The sequence below is a fragment of the Pezoporus flaviventris genome, unplaced genomic scaffold (assembly GCF_033815535.1).
Source record: "Pezoporus flaviventris isolate CSIRO_AGI_PZ_B2104156 unplaced genomic scaffold, CSIRO_AGI_Pfla_v1 ptg000002l, whole genome shotgun sequence".
NCBI classification, from domain to species: domain Eukaryota; kingdom Metazoa; phylum Chordata; class Aves; order Psittaciformes; family Psittacidae; genus Pezoporus; species Pezoporus flaviventris.
This window is the reverse complement of record NW_026892550.1, coordinates 74,933,464-74,955,221: the sequence shown is the minus strand read 5'-3', so window position 1 is coordinate 74,955,221 and position 21,758 is coordinate 74,933,464. Positions and strand designations below refer to the sequence as shown.

Here is a 21,758-nt window from a genome sequence, read left to right as displayed (position 1 = left end):
TACACACACATTGTAGCTGAAAACCAGAATTTAGTGTGCTGGGTTTAGAGCCTGGAGCTGTGTTCGGTCTTGGGCCTTTCCTACTGTTCATGCAATGGAGAGCTTTTGTGGTTTAGGTCACTGTGGTGATTTTGCATGCCAGGGAAGCTGCTCTCTAACAAGAGGGGGATGGATGCTGTAGAACCTGTTTGATGATAAGGAGATGTTGAGTGGTGTATGTGCATTTAAGGGTAACTTCCTCCCCTCCTCTGACACACGTACAGGAAGCCTTTGAGTGTGGTGTGTTGGGAAGGTCGGGGTGAAGGTCTTTGAGGACAGACCAGCTGCTGAACCCAGGATGCTCTGTGAATCACCTCTGAGATACTGGTGAATCAACCAGAAGACTTTCATGACTGTGAATGTACATCTAGTAACTATCTTTCTGTTAGCAGAAGCTTCTTTTTTAGGGTTGAGGGAGTCAAAAATGCGCATGAGCAAGTCTTTGCATATTCCTAGAAGATCATCAGCCACTAGGACTGCAGCTGGTGCAGTCAGTTCCACTCATTTCAGCACAGTTTGCCTGATTGATAGACATGAAACTGACTTGGTTCAGGTTTAGTTTTGGATCTAGTGGTGTGAAGGTCTAAGAACCAAACCTTGCATACCTAAAACTTGTATCTTTTACTCTTCTTAATAATGGGAGGTTCTAGACAAAAAGCGATTTGTGATTGGTGTAACAAGTATTCATGGGGATTTCTGCCAGGCTGGTGGTAACTCGTTGGGACTCGTCTTCCCAAGCAGGGAGATTAAGGGCACTTTTGCCTCATGTACTGCAGCATATGCAAGCTGGCTTCAAAAGAACAAATATGATGAAGTGCAAATAAGCTGCATTAAATGGTATTCCTTCAACCCTGTGCCAAACCTGGTTATCCTGGTCACAATCCCATGTCAACAAAACTACACTGTTCTCAGTTGCCAGAGCTGGCTTGCTGAAACCAACCCTGCCATGCCCTTGAGAACTTCAGGTCTTGGAGGTTCAGGTTCAGCTGAAGAAATTCCTGAGGTGTTTCTTTATGCTCAACATTCCTACGCACTCTTAGCTTGAGAAACAGGCTGGAAAATGCAGCATCAGCAGAGCATCTGACATGGGTGTTACTGGTCCACGCTGGGAGTCAGAAGCCCAAATGTGATAATGAATCAAGCAACGAAATCTAGTGTGGTCCCTAGCTTTTTGGTGAAGCTTTACCATTATCCCACAGCCCAGGTTGCTAAAATCACCCGTTGGAGAGAATGGCATTCACAGGAGTTGTTTTGGGTAGGTCAATGGCCTTCCCATCACAGGCACATTGCAGCTGAATTCCTTGAGGTGGTAGGATCAGCCATTTCCTGATTTTACCTTTCTAGGAGCACATGGGGAGTTGTAGCCTCCATCTCCCAGATGTTAACAGTGTTGGCACTGTTGCTAATTCCCCGTGGAGCATCCCTTGGAGACCCTGCAGAAGTACAGTGGAAAGCAGCTGAGATCAGAAAGGTACACTTAGAGGGCAGTGGGTCATACTGAGGGATTCCAAGCAGTTTTGGACTTGGCAGTGTTTATATCTTTCAATTTATTTTTTTTTTCTTGAGAATAACTCCAAATCAGCCATTAGAGTGATTGATGATCCTTAGATTAATTAGAGCCATTAGATGATACCTCCATGCATCATTCATTCTCAAACTCCAAATTGCTTTTGACAGAATTCCTCTTTTGGTGATCACTGTCCACTCAGCATTGCAGTTTTGTGGGCATCGCCTTCTTTGTAAGTAGGTTTTAGTCAGTGAGAGCTTCATGTTGAGCTTCAATAAGAACAGGCATCGCTGGATAAGTCTAAATATTCTGTCATGGGTCTTCATTCACATACACTACCTGCAGCTCTTTATCTCTCCATCACTTCCTCTTCTTTGTGGCTGTCCCGAACACCACAGGTAATTTTTATTGCTGAATGTGAAATAGGAGGTAATGTAGTTTTGGCAGCCATGGAAGCAAATGAAGTTTTGAATCCAGAAAGTTTGAGATGAAAAATTGTTATTTCATGTGGGTAACAAAATACTCTTGGTACAGTACTTGCAGGGGATCATTTTCTTTTCACCACATACCTCATGAAACAGCAATGAATCTTCATTAAAGGTGATTTCAGAATATTGTAATTTTGGTTTTAAAAGCATTTAACTTGGTAAATAGCAGAGCTGTTACACAGTCCCAAACGCTTCCAGCTTTCCTTAAACAACTACTGCTCCATCTGCTGGGAGTAGTTCTTAGTACCAAGCCTTTGCCAGCCAAAACCCTGCTTCCCTGGGAAGCTGTGGGTTAACTGCAGTAAAGATCCTTGCCTGGTTTGGAAGGAACAGTTTTGTAGCAGTCTACTTGTTGCTGTCAAGACTTTAGTAATAGAATGATAGAGTGGTTTTGTTGCCCAGAGAAGCTGTGGCTGCCCCATCCCTGGCAGTGTTCAAGGCCAGGTTGGACAGGGCTTGGAGCAACCTGGTCTAATGGAAGGTGTTCCTGCCCATGGCAGGGGGTTGGAACTGGATGAGCTTTAAGTTCACTTTCAACACAAACCACTCTGTGATGATTCTATGACTCAGTCACAACATACATACGAACTTGCTCCTTGTGGGAACCCTGTAGTAGAGCAAGTAATCCACAGAGAATGGGGTATAAGATGGGGTTGAGGAGAAATTTTGAAGGCAGCTTGACTCTTTAGGTTAATTCCATTCTGCCTCTAAGAAAGTCAGTCCTGTGAGACTTGTTTCTTGGCATAAGGTAAATTATGAATGTTTTTTTCTGACACAGACCTCTGTGAGAGCAATGCTGTGTTAATAGGGTGAAAATATGAGATGAATAATTAAACTTCGGAATACTGGCTCCACAAGACATGCACTCTGAGTTCTGTGCTCATTCCTTGTGAAACTGCCCTGCTGACAGCCTGTTCTTAGCTGGTCCTAAAAGGGATTGCCTTTCTAAAACCCATGGGTTAAAATCATTGTGCCAGGTCTCGCAGTCTGTACAGCTCAGAATGACCTTTTTCCTTGAGGGGAAGGGGGGAAATTCTGTTTAGCCTGACTAAAAAAAACCATCAAACTCTAAACCTGCTCACATATACCAGCCTCTGAACAGCAGTATTTATTTTTCACCAGTTACCCATAGTATAGTATTTATTTAGTTTTTAAGGGGATGAGTAACTTTATTGAGAATCTGCAGATGTTTTAGCCCCTTAATGTATACTCTGGTGGCAGGCCATTTCTCATCTTCCCAGACACAAGGAAGGCCCTCAAGAAGAACAATTTTTGACCCATCTGCATAATTCTGGGTTGGCTTTTTTTTTTTTTTTTTTGGCTTCACTTCCACAAACACTCTTTTTAGTACAAAAGTGACCACATAATTCTAATTTATCTCTAAAATGTAGGACAACGGTATTAGCTGTTTCTAAAAAAGAAGTTCTTCAAAGTGAAACTCACCATGAATTATTTCAGTGGTTCAGTGAGCAGTGGAACTGGAGTGATACCTCAGGATTTCTGTCTTGTGGCTTGGCTCTTCCCTGATGGGATGTAAACTAGGAGTAGAGTCTTGAGGTCTCATGGGGTTGTCTTATGGATGGGTGTTTTCTCAGGCCAGCAGTTGTTGTCAATGTAGTCAGTCTTTCCAGACTGCATAAACTCTATGTGCTTTCATGCAGTTAATGTTTTTGGTGGCAGGCATTGACTTGCAGAAATCAAGTGTATTTGGAGATACCATTACCCTGTAAGGTGCACAATAGCGTCAATGTCTCTGGCAACACTGTTGACTTCAAAACTTTCAGGTGAAAATTTCTTAAGTATTTCTGGGGTTTGGAAATGCTTTGCCTGTTAACATTAAGATTGATTTAGAATCAGGAGTACTGTTCACATTTTCAAATCTAAACACATTCCTGGCAGTGTTCAAGGCCAGGTTGGATGGGGCTTGGAGCAACCTGTTCTAGTGGAAGGTGTCCCTGCCTGTGGCAGGGGTTTGGAACTAGATAAGCTTTAAGGTCTCTTCCAACCCAAATTAGTCTGTAATTCTATGAAATGGAGCTTTATTGTTCATGTCATTGTCTCAATATTCTGCCTTCCCAACCTAGAGCTTCAGAACACAAAAATGGCTTTAAGTCAAATCCTCAAGTATTTTCTGAGGACAAACTTACGCTGAAGTTGACAGCACATTTTCTTGAGTGAGAGCTGCTAGCAGCAGAATCTTTTACAAAATGAACAAAAATACACACGCTTTCCTTGTGAAAATACTCATCCCATGTGTTTAAACTGATGGAAGTGAAACAAATGTTTTGTGAAACAAATGTTTCATGAAACAAATAGGAACTGAGCCTGAAATTCATCTGCAGTTAAGAGTGGCCAGATGGCACAGCAGAGGTGGCCACGTGTGATGGATGGTGATGGGTTTATCTGTTGTTAAAGCAAACTCTTATCTGCTTTTAAATCCCTCAGGGAACTTGAACACACTGTATAACCTTGCTTTCAGGAATAACCTCATCTCCCTCATTGTGTTTATCAAATGAGTGACATCAGGCATTCAGATACATATGTGCAGGGTTTGAACTTGAAGTCTCCTTTTCCTTGATCACCTTTTCTAGTGGCCCTGGTCCAAAGGCCATTTTACTTGAGAGAAGTCTTGACGTGACGATGGGAAGTGTCATCTACATTTCTCACTGCATGGAAATGGTTTGAGACTTGAGTCCTCTTCTGAGAAGAGCGTAATGGTATAAGCACTTGAAATAACATCTACATGGTCTTGGAAATTCCCTTGGTATCATAAATGGGGATTTTCTTTTTAATTTTTTTTTTTTGTGTCTTTCCTCAGGTGAATGAAATTTACCATGATGAATCCCTCGGCATTCACATAAATGTCATGCTGGTCCGGATGATCATGTTGGGGTACGCAAAGGTAAGCAAGCCTCTGAACCAGTTGTATTTGGCCATGTCAAAGACCAGTTTGATGCTTCCCTTGTAATTATATTTACTGAGCTTGTAGGCACATGCTGTAGCAGAAGTTTCACAGCACCAGATGTTTAATCTGTGCTCACCAGCACACATGTACTGGCTTTGGGGTGTTTCACACCAGATGAGGCATTGTCCTGTGTGTTTATATTATGTTACTCGCTTCTTCCACATAGGCTGTATGTCACTATGTGCTCAGTCACCTCAACTGAGTCACATTGGCATCTGGCAGTCCAGAATGAAAGCAAGTTCCAGTGAAAGAAATGTCTTTATTCAGTCCGAATATCAAGTCATGCACACTACAGGCTATACACAAAAAGACAGTTACTTTCATAGATGTTATGAAAGCTCATTGAACTGTTGTCCTGGGTTCAGCAGTAGCAGTCATTTTTCTCCTTCTTAGTAGCTAGTGCAGTGCTGTGTGTTTGACTTTCAGCCTGGGAACAACGCTGATAACACCGATGTTTTCAGTTGTTGCTCAGTATGTTTACTCTGACCAAGGACTTTCTGAGTCTCAAGCTCTGCCAGGGAGGAGGGGAAGCTGAGAGGAAGCAGAGACAGAACACCTGACCCAGATTAACCAAAGGGATATTCCATACCACAGAAGGTTATGCCCACTATATAAACTGGGGGCAGTTATCTGGAAGGGCTAGATTGCTGCTCAGGTCAGGCTGGGTGTCAGTGGGTGGTGAGCGGTTGTATTCTCTTCCCTTGTTATTCCCCTTGTCATTCTTATTGGTGGTGGCAGTAGTGGTTTTGTGTTATACCTTAGTTACTGGACTGTTCTTATCTCAACCCATGGGAGTTACATTCTTTCGATTATTCCCCCCATGCCTCTGGAAGTGGGGGGAGGAAGAGGCTGGGGGGGGAGAGTGAGTGGCTGTGTGGTTCTGAGTTACTGCCTGGGCTTAAACCTTGACTGTTCTTTGTGGCATCCAGTGTGGGGCACAAAAGACTGAGATAACAACAGATCTGACCAGAGTGTGTCTAATCGTATTTGTGATAAGCATTCATTGTTTCGGATTAATAGGCACTCATCACAATGCTGATTTATTGTCTCTCAAAGTTGTTACTCTTGATCTCAGAGTTTCAGCATGTCGTACCTTACTTAGAGCTGGTATTTGCTGTTTTAGTGTTTATCAGCAGGGGGGCTTGGGCTAAAGTTCTTGTTTCGCTGTACTTCATGGTAATGACTTGTAATACAATAGACTTATGGATTATGAAACTGATCTGGCTTGCATTCCCAGTGTGGTCATCACCTCTATACTTTGGGAGGTATATCATGGAAGTGTTTAGCAATTACACATCTTTTTTTCCCTACTCGAGTGGTCAACCTATGAAGGAGACATTCCCTTACGTTCCCAGATCCCCCACCAGACTATTTACAACATCAGTTGAGAGTTCTGAAGGTTTTGGATGGCCTTTGGGTACCCTTGAGACCTGCTTGCTGATTGTGATGATGATCACCATGTTGGCACAGAGTGTGTTTTACCCATGACCATTTTGTCTGATCTAAAAAGTTCAGCAGAGTTGGGTTTGGGTCTTGTCTAGGGTTAGACAATGATATAGGAGGACCAAGAGATTTTCCCTGAGGGTGGACAGTCATGAGTGGCAGGGTGTGTGGGACAGTATGGGCAAGTATCTAGGCCAGTGGGCCCCTCCAGTGCTTTGGAACTTCACCGCTGAACAAGTGCCAATCACGACCACAATAGTGCACCGGCGGCAATATCACACCAACCAAGACTCCCTGATTCCCATCCATCAGCTGATCCGTAGACTGGAGAGCCAAGGAGTGATCAGAGGACCCGCTCGCCTTTTAATAGCCGCATATGGCCAGTGCGAAAGTCTAATGGAGAATGGAGACTAACAGTAGACTATCGTGGCCTGAATGAAGTCGTAACCACCGTTGAGTGCTGCCATATCAGACATGCTAGAATTTCATTATGAACAGGAGTCAAAGGCAGCCAAGTGGTATGCCACAACTGATATTGCCAATGCATTTTTCTCAATTCCTTTGAGTGCAGAGTGCAGGCCACAGTTCAGTTTTACTTGGAGGGGCATCCAATACATGTGGAACTGACTGCCCCAGGGGTGGAAACACAGCCTTACCATCTGCCATGGAGTGATCCAGACTGCACTGGAACAGGGGCAAGCTCCAGAACACCGGCAATAGAATCATAGAATAGTTAGGGTTGGAAAGGACCTTAAGATCATCCAGTTCCAACCCCCTGCCTTGGGCAGGGACACCTCACTCTAAACCATCTCACCCAAGGCTTCGTCCAACCTGGCCTTGAACGCTGTCAGGGATGGAGCATTCACAGCCTCCCTGGGCAACCCATTCCAGTGCCTCACCACCCTAACAGGAAAGAATTTCCTCCTTATATCCAATCTAAACTTCCCCTGTTTAAGTTTTAACCCGTTACCCCTTGTCCTATCACTACAGTCTCTAATGAAGAGTCCCTCCCCAGCATCACTATAGGCCCCCTTCAGATACTGGAAGGCTGCTATGAGGTCTCCACGCAGCCTTCTCTTCTTCAGGCTTAACAGCCCCAACTTTCTCATGTGGGGTGATACAGCGGAAGACGTTTTTGAGAAAGGGAGGAAAATAATCCAAATCCTGCTGAAAGCCGGTTTTGCCATAAAATGGAGTAAGGTCAAGGGACCTGCACAGAGATTCAATTTTGGGGAAAAAAGTGGTGAGATGGATGTAGACAGATCCCCACAGCTGTGATCAGCAAGATAACAGCAATGTCCCCACCAACTAATAAGAAAGGAATGCAAGCTTTCTTGGGTGCTGTGGGGTTCTGGAGAATGCACATCCCAAATTGCAGTTTGATTGTAAGCCCTCTCTATCATGTGACCCAGAAGAAAAATGATTTTAAATGGGGCCCTGAGCAACAGCAAGCCTTTGAGCAAATTAAACGTGAGATAGCTCATGCAGTAGCCCTTGGACCTTTCCAGACTGAGCCAGATGTAAAAAATGTGCTTTTCACAGCAGCCGGGGAAGATGATCCTACCTGGAGCCTCTGGCAGAAAGCTCCAGGGGAGACTCGAGGTTGGACCCCTTGGCTTTTGGAGTCGGGGATACAAAGGATCTGAGACCAGCTATACCCCAACTGAGAAAGAGATACTGACAGCCTATGAAGGGGTTCGAGCTGCTTTGGAAGTGATTGGCACTGAAGCACAGCTCCTCCTGGCACCCTGTTTGCCTGTGCTGGGCTGGATGTTCAAAGGCAGGGTCTCCTCTACACATCATGCAACTGATGCTACATGAAGTAAGCGGGCTGCACTAATTACACAACGAGCTCAAATAGGAAATCCCAGTCATCCAGGAATTCTGGAAGTCATCATGGACTGCCCAGAGGGCAAAGATTTCAGAATGTCACCAAAGGAGGAAGTGATGCGTGCTGAAGAGGCCCCACCATATAATCATCTGTCAGAAAGTGAAAAGCAGTATGCCTTGTTTACTGAGGGGTCCTGCCGTATTGTGGGAAAGCATCGGAGATGGAAGGCAGCTGTATGGAGTCCTCAACAACAAGCTGCAGAAACTGCTGAAGGAGTGGGTGAGTCGAGTCAGTTTGTCAAGGTGAAAGCCATCCAGCTGGCCCTGGACATTGCTGAACGAGAAAAGTGGCCAGTACTTTATCTCTATACTGACTCATGGATGGTGGCAAATGCCCTGTGGGGGTGGTTGAAGCAATGGAAGCAGAGCAGCTGGCAACACAGAGGTAAACCCATCTGGGCTGCTGCACTGTGGCAAGATATTGCTGCCCGGGCGCAGAACCTGGTGGTGAAGGTACGTCATGTAGATGCCCATGTACCCAAGAGTCGGGCCACTGAGGAGCACCAGACCAACCAACAAGTGGATAAAGCTGTTAATATTGAAGTGGCTCAGATGGGCTTAGATTGGCAACACAAGGGTGAATTATTTTGGCCCGGTGGGCCCATGACACTTCAGGCCATCAGGGCAGAGATGCAACATACAGATGGGCTCGTGACCGAGGGGTGGACTTAACAATGGACACTATTGCCCAGGTTATTCATGAGTGTGAAACATGTGCTGCAATTAAACAAGCCAAGTGGTTAAAGCCTCTTTGGTATGGAGGACGATGGTTGAAGTATAAATATGGGGAGGCCTGGCAGATTGACTATATCATACTGCCACCAACCCGCCAAGGCAAGCACATGGTGGAAGCAACCACTGGATGGCTGGAAATATACGTTGTGCCCCACGCCACTGCCCGGAACACTATCCTGGGCCTTGAGAAACAGATTTTGTGGCAACACAGCACCCCAGAGAGAATTGAGTGAGACAATGGGACTCATTTCAAGAATAACCTTATAGACACTTGGGCCAAAGAGCATGGCATTGAGTGGGTATATCACATCCCCTAACATGCACCAGCCTCTGGGAAAATCGAACGGTACAATGGGCTGTTAAAAACTACACTGAGAGCAATGGGTGGTGTGTGAGTTACATCAGAGTGATTCATGTCAGCAACTCAGGGGTCCTAGTGATCATTGCACTTTGTGTGGAGATGGAATCCCTTGTGATCACTGTGCTATGTGCAAAGGGTATGATGTGTCCCTGTCAGTACCACAGTGAGGAGGAAGAAGAAACAAGGGAATAATTCCCCTGGGTCAACCAGAACATTGTGCAGAGAAACGTTTTGTTCACTGTTTAAATTGCATGAATGTTCTGGGGGGGGAGGGGGGGGGGAGGTAACTTAGAGGTATGTCCTGTTACAGAATGTTGTGAAATCTGTTTGCTGAATAAATAAACACATAAGGAGTGGAATTTATAGGGGCTAAGATGGCGGTCAGACTTGTGATAGATATAATATTTCTTCACCCGGAGACAAGACCCTAAGAACAGGTGGAGAAGCCCGGGAAAAGAAGACAACAGGATTGGCTGAAACCCAAGAAGCCCGGGAAACCAAAAAGTATAAGAGACTATCGCTAGAAGTTCCCCTTGTGCGTCTCGGGCAGAGCGGAGACTCCCCGGCGCACCCAGCGCTGCTTGCTTATTGTCTCTCGATATTAATTATAATGAAAATCAATTAAAACAGATTGGCTAGATTTTTGTAACATGGTGGAACTTTCAAACACTGGGATACACATTTACACTTGGTTGGTCAACATCAGAGGATCTGCCAACAGCACTGGTCCAGCCCCATCAGAACTTTTACATACTGTAGAAGGGGATAAAGTGACCTGTGGTGCACATAAGGAATTTGCTGGGGAAGACAGTCTGGGTTATTCCTGCTTCAGGTAAAGGCAAACCCACTCGTGGGATTGCTTTTGCTCAGGGACCCGGATATACTTGGTGGGTAATGTGGGAAGCTAGGGAAGTCCGATGTGTACCTCAAGGGGATTTGATTTTAGGGGAAATCAGCCAATGAACTCAATTGTATGCTGTTTGCCTGCTATGTAGCACTTTTGTGGCCCACCAGCTAGATGTCTTCACGTCACCAGTGACTGGCCCTAACTTCCCTCGACCATCATCCCAACAAAGAATGATGAAAACAGAGGAGCTCAGCAGTGACCAGACGAGTTCTGCGATGTCATCAGCAGGCAACAACCCCACACTGCACACTGTCTCTCCTGCTCTGAAAGACTGTTACAAGAGATGGAGCCTGACATCATGGACCGGATGAACTCAGCAGCTTTATAGGGATTGGTCCATGCACTAGGGAATATCTCTCTCTTTGTGTCTGTGTGGATGTGTATATATACGTATATATGTATATATATGTATATGAGACAAGAGTGATTTATGGTATATTGAAAAATGTGGGATCTGAGCATGACGTGAATGGTATGGAATAAGGAGTGGATACTGTCCTGGGTTCAACAGTAGCAGTCATTTTTCTCCTCCTTAGTAGCTGGTGCAGTGCTGTGGGTTTTTTACTTTCAGCCTGGGACCAACGCTGATAACACCGATGTTTTTAGTTGTTGTTAAATAATGTTTACTCTGACCAAGGACTTTCTGAGTCTCATGTTCTGCCAGGGAGGAGGGGAAGCGGGGAGGAAGCAGAGACAGGACACCTGACCCAAACTAGCCAAAGGGGTATTCCATACCACAGCACGTCATGTCCAGTATAGAAACCGGGGGGAGTTAACCCAGAAGGCCCACATCGCTGCTCAGGTCGGGCTGGGTATTGGCTGGCAGATGGTGAGCGGTTGTATTCTCTTCCCTTGTTATTTCCCTTATCATCACTATCATTGGTGGTAGCAGTAGTGGTTTGTGTTATACCTTAGTTACTGGGCTGCTCTTATCTCAACCTGTGGGAGTTACATTCTTTCAATTCTCCCCATGCCTCTGGGAGTTGGGGGAGGGAGGGGCCGTGGTGGGGGGAGTGAGTGGATGTGTGGTTCTGAGTTACCAGCTGGGCTTAAACTATGACAAAAAAAAAAGCCCTAAAGATGTACTATTACATGTGCATGGTCACTGTTAACATACCCATTCTCTTTTCTCACAGGAAAGAAGACTGTCATGACTTTACAGTGATAGGGCATTAGGAAAATAGAAATGAGGACATGGTTGGTGTTCCAAGAAAATCCAGACTTGTCTGAAATCCCTGCCTTAGAAGCTTCTGTGTCTAATGTGTTGCTCTTTTTCAGTCCATTAGCTTGATTGAAAGGGGGAATCCCTCCAGAAGCTTGGAGAACGTTTGCCGCTGGGCACATCAGCAGCAGAAGTCGGACCCCAACCACTCTGAGCACCACGATCACGCCATCTTCTTAACCAGGCAAGATTTTGGGCCTGCTGGTATGCAAGGTAATGCTGACCTGGAGCAGAACTGTCTGGGCTTGGTGTTTCTTGCCTAGCATCTGTCAGAAAAGAGGGAGATTTGACAGTTGTGTTATTACAGAATCATGACAGACTGGTCTGTGTTGGAAGGGACCTTAAAGCCCATCCCTGTGCCAGGGCCTCACCACCCTCACGGGGAACAACTTCTTCCTAATGTCTAATCTCAGTCTCCCCTTTGTCAGTTTAAAGCCATTTCCCTACAGGCCCTTTTCCAAAGCCCCTCTCCAGGTTTCTCGTAACCCCTTTAGGCACTGGGAGCTGCTCTAAGGTCTCCCTGAAGCCTTCTCTTCTCCAGGCTGAACAGACCCAGCTCTCTCAGCATATCACCAGAGCAGAGGTGCTCCAGCCCTTGCAGCATCTCCATGGCCTCCTCTGGACTTGCTCCAAGAGCTCCACGTCTCTCTTGTGTTGGGAGCATCAAAGCTGTTATGTGATCCTGAGGCAAAAAGCAATGTAGGCTTTTATTCAGCAAATACTTAAGTTTCAATTTTAAAGATGTACTGAAGATTGATCTTGTTGGGGTGAGCAGATAGACTGATCATAACTTTCAGTTTCCTCATCTGGCTTTAGAAAAGGCTCTTGTTATTATTAGATATAATAAAAATAGCAACTATTATTATATAAAAAGCTACTTTACATTGTATAAAACCAGCTATTTACTGTCTCTAAACACCAGGTGTTTGTGTGTGTGTGTGTGTGCAGGGATCAGTAGGAACACTCCAAGCACTTTGCATTCAACTTTGCTTTTGTTTTGTTGTTTGTTTTGTTTTGTTTTGGCTGTAGATTTGTTTTTATAGACAGCACACCAGCTACTTGGTACCTGCATTAATCTTTATGACTCAAGAAAGGGGAAGTAAATTCACAGCATGTGATTTATATCAATGCAGATAAAGGAGAATCTGGATTAGACCATGTTTTGGCTGTCCAGTTGTGTTTGGTACTTCCGAGGTCCCTTTACCTTGCAGGGGGAGATGAGGGTCTGAGTTCTCTTTTGAGTCCAGGCTTTGAAGTGAAACTGAGATGTCAGGCAGACTTCAGAAGGATTTTAGCCATTTACTCTGACAGCAATTGCAAAGGCAGAGAAAAAATAACCACCAAAAGAAAATAGTCCAGAAAATAGTCCTAGGTTCTTCTTGCTTTGTAAGATTATGGAGGGGGGGGTCTCATTTACAGTAAATATAATGGGCAAAAGAATCAAATGTGACTTCTTTCAACAGGATATGCCCCTGTTACTGGCATGTGTCACCCAGTCCGAAGCTGTACCCTCAACCACGAGGATGGGTTTTCATCAGCTTTTGTTGTCGCTCATGAAACGGGTCATGTGTAAGTCTTAACTTTTACAGTTAGATTGCCAACAAAATCTGGTACTGCATCTCCTGCTTGCATCAGGTGGTTTAATTTTAATGGCCATATGAAAGGTATCCTAATTTTATCTCCATTCCCTTGGAATGCATAGGGATTTAAGGAATGAAGAGGTAGTCAGGAAAGAAAGGAAGAAGAAGAGAGAGGGGGAGTTTTGTTTTCTCAAGGGTGAGGCAAAGGTGGGTGAGGAATGTGGAAGGCCCAGGCAGTGGATTCAGAAGCTTATCCAGCATCCATAACTTCTTTCTTCTCATTGACTGAAAGTGCTAATTTGTCACATTTGGCATCTCATCAGGAATGATAAAATGTGGGTAACTGGTTAAGCAAAGGTCTTTGATAGCTGTCTGAATGAATTAACATCAAGGTACTGAGGATCTGATTTTTGTCTTCCTTAAGCAGCACAGGCTGCTTATTCAGTTCACTGCGGGGAATTTAGCCCCATCGGAGATGACCAGAACACTTGCATATTAACCTGTTTCAGGTTCACATTTGGAGATGAGACATGGTAACTGCATTAGCTCTTTGAAAATGCAAAAGGATAACTCTTAACCCTGTGTTTAATTAGGTGCTTTGGGTCAATGAGTATACGAATGTGAACAATTCAGTGTCTGAATGAAGAGCTCCCTAATGAGCTGAATTGTTGCTTTTCTTTCTCTGAAGCATAAGAAGTCGTCATCATCATCATCTAGTGATTTCATTCCTGGTATTAACAAATACGACAAAGTATAACTTAAAGAGTATTGAGAGAATCCATATGTTTTGGTAACAGAGAAGATCAGTTTGAAATGCATGTGGTGTATGTAGAATGCAAAAAACAATTTCATTTTGCATGATTACTTGTGCATGAGAAACTGTTCTCTTCGCAGTTGTTTTATACATTGAAGAACAGGAACTGCCTGGGGTCTGATGCTGATTCTTTGTTATAGGCTGGGAATGGAGCACGATGGGCAAGGGAACAGATGTGGGGATGAGACAGCCATGGGGAGTGTGATGGCTCCCTTGGTGCAGGCTGCCTTTCATCGTTACCACTGGTCCAGATGCAGCGGCCAAGAACTCAAAAGATACATACAGTAAGGACCTGACAGCACTTGGTGGTAGTTGTTTTCCTATAGGAAATCAAAGTCTTGGCGGTTCTGGGATGTGGAGCCAGTGTGCTGCCCTCTGCTAGCCAGCAGAGAGGAGAGGCCATCCCAGTGTGATGGAACAGGCACAAGCATCATAAAGGGAACCCTTGGCTGTGGGAGTTCCTTTTGATAAACACAGGGGTACTGAGGAATGGGATACCCCAGGATGGCCCAGAGGGATTCTGCCTTTAAAGGCACCCCAGTAGGATGCTCTGGGCTTTGGGGCAGCAGCAAGACATCACCATCACTTCTAATCATCTTCTTTTCCATGCTTTTCCCCTTCAAATCTATATTAGAAAAGCTATAAGGCTTCCTCACAAAGGGCTGCTCTCAAAGCCTGTTGCCTTCTCCATGACAGTGATGGAGGCTCCATGTCAGATAGCTGGTGTTTTCCCAGGGTTTTTGATTTCTCTAGGAGTTATGCTGTGAAACTGTCAGGATGAAGCCCTAAATTCAGAAAAGGAGCTTACAAAAGTTGTGGAAGATAGGTGGTGACATGTATGCACATGTCTGAATTAGGGAGAAAAGAATTCCTACAAATATCTACACTATTGTAGTATCATTCCATGTATGTACCTGTTCACCCATTTCTTACTCAGGCTTCCTTCTCCAGTGCAAATACCTGGTTTTGTCAGTAAAAACTGAGTAAAAATGTAATGGGTTGACCCAGATCTCCTACAGAAGAAACCCTGTGCATAATATAAAGCATAAAATAGTAATAGGTTGAGACCTTAGAGCTTCAAGTGAAATATCCCAGCCCACCAATATTCCTGTTTTAAGGCACCAGAGTTAAACAGGAATGAGAAGAAAGCAAGCCTCATTCATACTCTTGGTGTAGTCAGGGCTTCATCCCCATGAATGCAGGAGATGTCAGGTAAGAAGGCCTGTTCTCAGGCTACTGTCCTGTTTCAGAGCTCCATCAAGTCAGTGGAAAGAGTCCTTCTGTGCTTTGGAGAGCAATACCTGTGTCAACAGGTCAGAAAACAGGTTGGAGAAAATTAATATTGCCTTGCTAAAAATAAGTACTTCAATTGTGCTGATAAAAACCCCCAAATCACTGCATCTCATTATTTTTATTTCTGCCTTTCCACAGCTCTTATGACTGTCTTCTTGATGACCCTTTCGAACATGACTGGCCCAAGCTTCCTGAACTGCCAGGCATCAATTATTCCATGGATGAACAGTGCCGCTTTGATTTTGGTGTTGGCTACAAAATGTGCACAGCGGTACGTCCAAGGAAGTCCTTGCAAAGACAAAAGGCCAGGCAGCAAGTTGGTGCTTGGTCTTAGTTAAAAACTGCCGTATATGCATTTTCTCATAACTGAAGAGCACTTAATGGAGTAGTTTAAACAGATCTAGGAAGAGGAGTGAGATATTTATGGGTGAAACCCAGTCGTATGGGTCATTTGGTTTAACGATCAAGTGGATGGCAGCACAGTCCACGTGACACAGACTTGTGGTAGTGAACCCAAAGAAGAAGGGGAAAAAAAAAATCTCAATTTTCTCCCATTTCTGGGTGTCTGCTCCTTTCCTCTTCTCACCAGCTTAGAGCTAGAGGATGCAGGGGATAAGCACTGCCCTTCTCTTTCTGAAGATACGTTTGCCCTTCTGTCCCTGAAGATACTCTACTTACCGATAGCTGTGCATGTGAGATGAATTGACTGGGTGGGATGAATCCTTATCTGAAGAATATTAGTAATCTAACGCTGAATTTCATCTCATAAATGTCCTGCATTTCAGTTCCGAACCTTTGATCCATGCAAGCAGTTGTGGTGCAGCCATCCAGATAACCCATATTTCTGTAAGACTAAGAAGGGACCTCCACTTGATGGGACTGAATGTGCCCCTGGAAAAGTGAGTGAGGTGTTTTCACTGTGTTTATACTGGAAAGAGCCAATTACATTCATTTTGGTTAAAGGGCACAGAGGAAAACAGGGAATTGCCTGGCATCCTCTGGGTGGAGCCAGAGGAAGTAAATCATGGACATAGAAACTCCAATTGAGCTGTAACCCTCAGCCTCTTCTGTGGCCTTTTTGTTATTTTTTTTTTTTTTATTCTTGTCTCATCTGCAAAGTGTACATAAAGTGTCTTTATGAATCCATGGTAGCAGATAATGCCATCACTGTAGGACCACTTCTTAAAGCCTGTGGTCCAGACATCCTGTGGCTAAATGTTTGTGTAGGCTTAGGATTAGTTCTTTATGTTTCTCTTTTAATATGCCCATTAGTGGGTGTTCTGCTGCTAATTTATTTTTAATTATAAAACTACACTCAGATAAATGTTTGTTTAGCAAACTCCATGTATTCTGAGATACAGGAGAGCCACTCAGACCATCTGAATGTGCCCTTGCCAGCAGCAAAACAATATCCTGCCCAGTGACTAGCCCTCTGTTCCAGTCTGCTGGATAAGTGTGATATTTGGCCAGTATGAGGAAAAAAAAGAAAAAAGAAAGAAATCAGCTAATCCTCAGCAAAACCTTTATCCTGCTAATATTCAGAACACTAAAATCCCTTCCAAAAAGTGGTAGTGACTGAGAGTCAGATAAAACAAAGACCTGAGGAGGGTGGAACATGTTGAGCTTCACACGCCTGCCCATGGCAGGGTTCAGGCTTGGGTTTATTAGCACTGCCTGCTCATTGATGGAGCAGAAGGCCTTCAGGGAGGGTACTCTTGGGGCCAGAGTACATGGACCCTCATCCCTCTGTCCCCAAGACAGTCTCTTCTTGCAGTTGATTCTCTGAGATGCCCCTTCCCAGTCTATGAGCTCACTGCTGTGTGCTTTAAATGTCACTGCAATTACATGTTTGATTTGGGGTTTGCTTCTCTTCTTATCTCGTCTCTTTCTCTTTGCTTGATGTCTGCCAGTGGTGCTATAAAGGTCACTGCATGTGGAAGAACGCTAACCAGCTGAAGCAGGATGGCAACTGGGGACCCTGGACAAAATTTGGCTCCTGCTCCCGGACCTGTGGGACTGGAGTTCGCTTTAGGACTCGCCAGTGCAACAATCCAATGTAGGTCCTCTGGCTTCGTGGCAGGTCCAGTGAGGGGGCAGTCATTACAGGTGGCAGTTTAAATGGCATTTACATTGTGGATGGAGTCTGCCCAAATTCATATTCTGTTCAAGCCCCTTGAAATGGACCTTTCTGCAGGGAGCCAGGATCATTTTGGGAGAATCCAAGAACTTCCAGAGGAAAGACTGCAGAAAACCATCCCAAAGATTTAGCTGATATGTAAGAGAGTGAAGAGTACATGGTGTGTGAGCTCAGCAAGCTGCAGGACCAACTTAGTTAACCTCTAGCTGTAAATTAACTATTATTGATAGCATAGATGTGCATACATGTCACTGGTGCATTTGAGTGTGTGCCTTGGGGATGCATGGGCACATGCTGAGGTTACACCACAGTGTAACTTCTCTGTTCCCATTCCTGTCTCTTCCCACCCCTTTTTTGCGAGACTGTCTCTTTTAGGGTATGAAGTTTCACCTAAGACAAAAGAAAAATCCCCAGAGCTCATATCCAGAGGGTTTTAGAATGTTTTGAATGTTTTCTCATCACAGGCCTATTAATGGAGGTGAGGATTGTGCTGGGGTCAACTTTGAGTTTCAACTTTGCAATACAGAGGAGTGTCCAAAGCACTTCGAGGACTTCAGAGCGCAGCAATGCCAGCAACGCAATTCCCACTTTGAGTATCAGAGCAGCAAGCACCACTGGCTGCCATACGAGCACCCCGACTGTAAGTTCTGTTGTTTGCCGTGATTACAAGTAAGTCCTGGCATCCCCATGAGTCTTGTTCCTGAGCCACGCAGAGAACAAAAATAATTGATGCATGAGCCTTGTATAGGTGAGCAGAAAAACAAAAGCAGAAAGTAGATTAGAAATTAGGCAGAAGTTCTTCCCTCTGAGGGTGGTGAGGCACTGGCATAGGTTGCCCAGAGAAGCTGTGGCTGCCTCATCCCTGGCAGTGTTCATGGCCAGGTTGGACAGGGCTTGGAGCAACCTGCTCTAGTGGAATGTGTCCCTGCCTGTGGCAGGGGCTTGGAACTGATGAGCTGTAAAGCTCCCTTCCAACTCGAACCATTCCATGATTCTATGTAAAAAAGATGGCTCCATAAGGAAAGAGTAGAAACAGTTGTAGTTTCCCCACCTTAGGCCAACTAGCTTCCCTTCACTTTCATCCTGCTCTTGGTGAGAACATGGTGTAGCAAGAGGCTTGAAGCTCACAGCTCCTGTTGGACTAGCTAGTAGATGCCCATTGCATGCAACATGCTGCACTGCCCAGATCCAGCTCTCTGCCACTGGGGCAAAGCTTGGAAAGCTGCTGGTTGGGTCTCTTACCCTCTCTTCAGTACAACTCTTCATCTTGCACTTGAGTGCAATGTGTCAACATTTGATAGCAGCTGATGAAAGTATTAAGAGTGTTTTTCTAAGGGCACTGATTTCTGTGGGAATAGCATCTCGAAGTGGTAGCATATAATTCTCAGCTGCTTTTTTCCCTACAGTTGTCTACTAAAGGTCCTTTCCAGCTCTCTTAAATTCTCTTCACTCCTCGAGTGGAATATTTTTCTGAAGTACATCTAGATTGCTCTTAGTTTATGCAGTTCCTTCCCTTTCCTTGCTACACAGCTAATAAGAGATGCCACCTGTACTGCCAGTCCAAAGAAACTGGAGGTGTTGCCTATATGAAACAGTTGGCACACGATGGGACTCGCTGTTCCTATAAAGATCCCTACAGCATTTGTGTTCGTGGAGAATGTGTGGTGAGTGATGCTTCCCAAGGTCATCCCTGAGTTGGAGCTGGGCTGTGGCACACAGTGGGTAGAATCAATCACAACAGCTCAGTGTGCAGAGATAAACCTTGCTAATGTTTCTGAATTAAGTATTTGCAGCATCATATTCCTCATTAGGCCTTGAGATTTTAATTAAACTAGAGCAATGGCACAGACCTGGTCCATGGAAACACTCCACTTTTCTTCAACTGATCACTTCCTTTCCCTTTTTTTCACGCTTTGTTTCATGTCAGAAAAGAATTGTGTCTATTCTTTTGTCTTTCACATCTTAATCTTGATGGATAGTGAATATAAAGCAATAGTCACCTCCTGTTTATCACATGAAACCCATTATCCAGCACTAGATTTGCAAGTAATTGGTGTTTAAATAAAATAGATCAGCGCTGGGTGGTTAATTCCCTCTTTGCATTAATTTTGGGATTGCTTCCCACCATAGCTAAAACTGACAACCAGTGACAAAACCTTCTTTGATTTTTTTGTGGTTTTTTTGCTCTTCCTTCTGCAGAAAGTGGGTTGTGACAAGGAAATTGGTTCCAATAAGGTTGAAGATAAGTGCGGCGTCTGCGGTGGGGATAATTCTCATTGCCGGACTGTGAAGAGAACTTTCACCCGCACTCCCAAAAAGCTTGGTAGGAATAGCCTTTTCCTGCATCTGGATACAGTTTTGATGTGTCTGTCATACTTACTGTCTTTGCAGACCTGCTTTTAGGTAGCAAAACGCAAGCTGTAAGCTGATGTGCAAAACCAGCTTAGTCCCTGATAAAGAAATGCTGTCTTTAAAATGACAGGACAGTATTTCTGTCCTTTAAAGGAACTGTTAGGAGAAAGCTTCATCAGTCTCAGTGTATGGAGAAATACTCACCATGCAGAGCATGTTTAGTTCTTCTTTTGAAGTTTTGAAGCCCAACTAGACCATGTTTGTGATGAGTGAGGATACACAGATTTTTGCTAAACAATAATGAGCAGTGAAATGCAGAAAACATCATCTGACGCTACAGCCTCTGTCTGTAGGAGGACTAAAGGAAACATTTTGTTGTGAATATTTCTATTTTAAGGCTTTCCTGTATTGCTTTTTATTGTTTTCCAGTCTAAGGAAGCTACTCAGGGAAATGTATCTTCTGTATGGCTGGGAGCAGGTATTTCAGGAGACAGGAGAGAAAGGCTAAGGACAAGATAACACCAGTATCTGCATTAATGGTTTAGATGTTGGTTAATTGCTGCCGTGAAGCATTAATAATTAAATTTAGACAGCAAGCAGCTAAATTAAACTTGGACCAAGATAAGTTAGTGTGCAACTGGAAATGAAATACATAAAATATGCTGCTGAAATTCTTATTAATTATTACAAACCAATTGGAAAAAAATACTGATTGTAATGTTCAGATTTACTGATTGTACTTATAAAATTACAGCAGAGAGCCTTTCGGAAAAGGATAATTCCCTGGAGGCTGATGGACTGGACACAGAATAATGCAAAAATTATTCAGACTTGGGGAGTTACGCACTTAAGAGTGTAACTTATGCCTCATAGTGAGGCTCAAGACTAAAACAGCTAGGAGATCATTCAGGGCAGAGTGCTGTTAATCAGCCACTTAGTTGCAAATTATTATGGAAGTGATAGTGTTTATGAAATGTTTATTGTTTTACCATAACTTTGGCAATCTAGTCGTTAAAAAAGACTAATTGACCTCTTCCAACAGGAAAACATTTAAGCAAGAGGTGCCAAAAAGAATTCAAGTTTCTGGAAAATGAAATCTGCAAGTATCCAACTTAAAATCACCTACCTGAATTTTGACTGGTCTGGCCTTCATTGACTATTAATGTTTGCTGGATGTGTCTAGTTCTGCTAAAAACTCATTTGAATACACAATGTCACTTATACTTTACACTTGGAAAGACCATCTGGCTGAGAAACATAGTCAATGAAACCACAAGCCTTGGCTCCCATAGCACTAATTACAGGCATTCTGTTTAAGGGAAGACAAGAGGAGCATTTACATTGCCTAAAGGAGCTCGCAGTATTTCCCTCTCTGAAACAAGAGTATAAAAACATGCTGAGTAAGTTTAAAAGGCTTGTAGGATGAGAGGCATCCATGGCAACTCGAGTTCTTGCTGCAGTTCACATCTCTGTTCTGACACTGACAGATAACACCAAATCAGGCAAAAGCTTTATGTTTCATATGCTTAAAGGATGATCAGTGAAAAGATTGGCATGTGCTGTTTGCACAGTCACTCATCAGCCAAGAGCATGATTTTACATTTTCCTAGCTCTTCCTTTTTGTCACTTAGATCTTCCAAGGAGCTGTAGTATGACAGGTGCACAACAAGCTACCAGTGTATTCACTAGTCTCAAGATCCTCAGTATGAAATGGAGCAGAGTAAAAAACAGAAGAGAAATTTGCTCAGCTCTTAAAAAAGGGATCTGCAGAGATTTATCACCATTAAATCTGCATTTGGTAAAGAGAAAATAATAGAACTATTAAAATGCTGTGCACTGAGAGTGCTTGTGATGCTCTTGAGTAAAACTTGATGTAGCAGTACCTTTTGACATATCCCTAGGAGAGATTTTAGTTTTCCTAATGACAGTATTTAATGTTATACTAATTACCAATGGTTTGGACTGATGAATCATTGTAATTTGAAATAAGGATCATGTTCTTTGGGAACAGCTTTTTACTTTTAG

The 21,758-nt window shown here is 43.9% G+C and overlaps 1 protein-coding gene across 3 annotated transcripts in view; it reads left to right on the top strand.

The window, feature by feature from the left end:
- ADAMTS3 (ADAM metallopeptidase with thrombospondin type 1 motif 3) overlaps positions 1-21,758 on the top strand; it is a 104,305-nt gene that overhangs the window by 69,852 nt on the left and 12,695 nt on the right. For 2 of the 3 annotated variants that reach the window (XM_061463302.1, XM_061463284.1), the window contains exons 6-15: positions 4,853-4,936; positions 11,614-11,770; positions 13,021-13,126; positions 14,092-14,235; positions 15,383-15,515; positions 16,030-16,143; positions 17,155-17,300; positions 17,846-18,021; positions 18,912-19,045; positions 19,581-19,704. In XM_061463302.1, coding sequence (XP_061319286.1) covers positions 4,853-4,936; positions 11,614-11,770; positions 13,021-13,126; positions 14,092-14,235; positions 15,383-15,515; positions 16,030-16,143; positions 17,155-17,300; positions 17,846-18,021; positions 18,912-19,045; positions 19,581-19,704 — 1,318 coding nt within the window. The remainder of the gene's footprint in view (positions 1-4,852; positions 4,937-11,613; positions 11,771-13,020; positions 13,127-14,091; positions 14,236-15,382; positions 15,516-16,029; positions 16,144-17,154; positions 17,301-17,845; positions 18,022-18,911; positions 19,046-19,580; positions 19,705-21,758) is intronic. The other variant, XM_061463294.1, reaches the window with a different exon arrangement.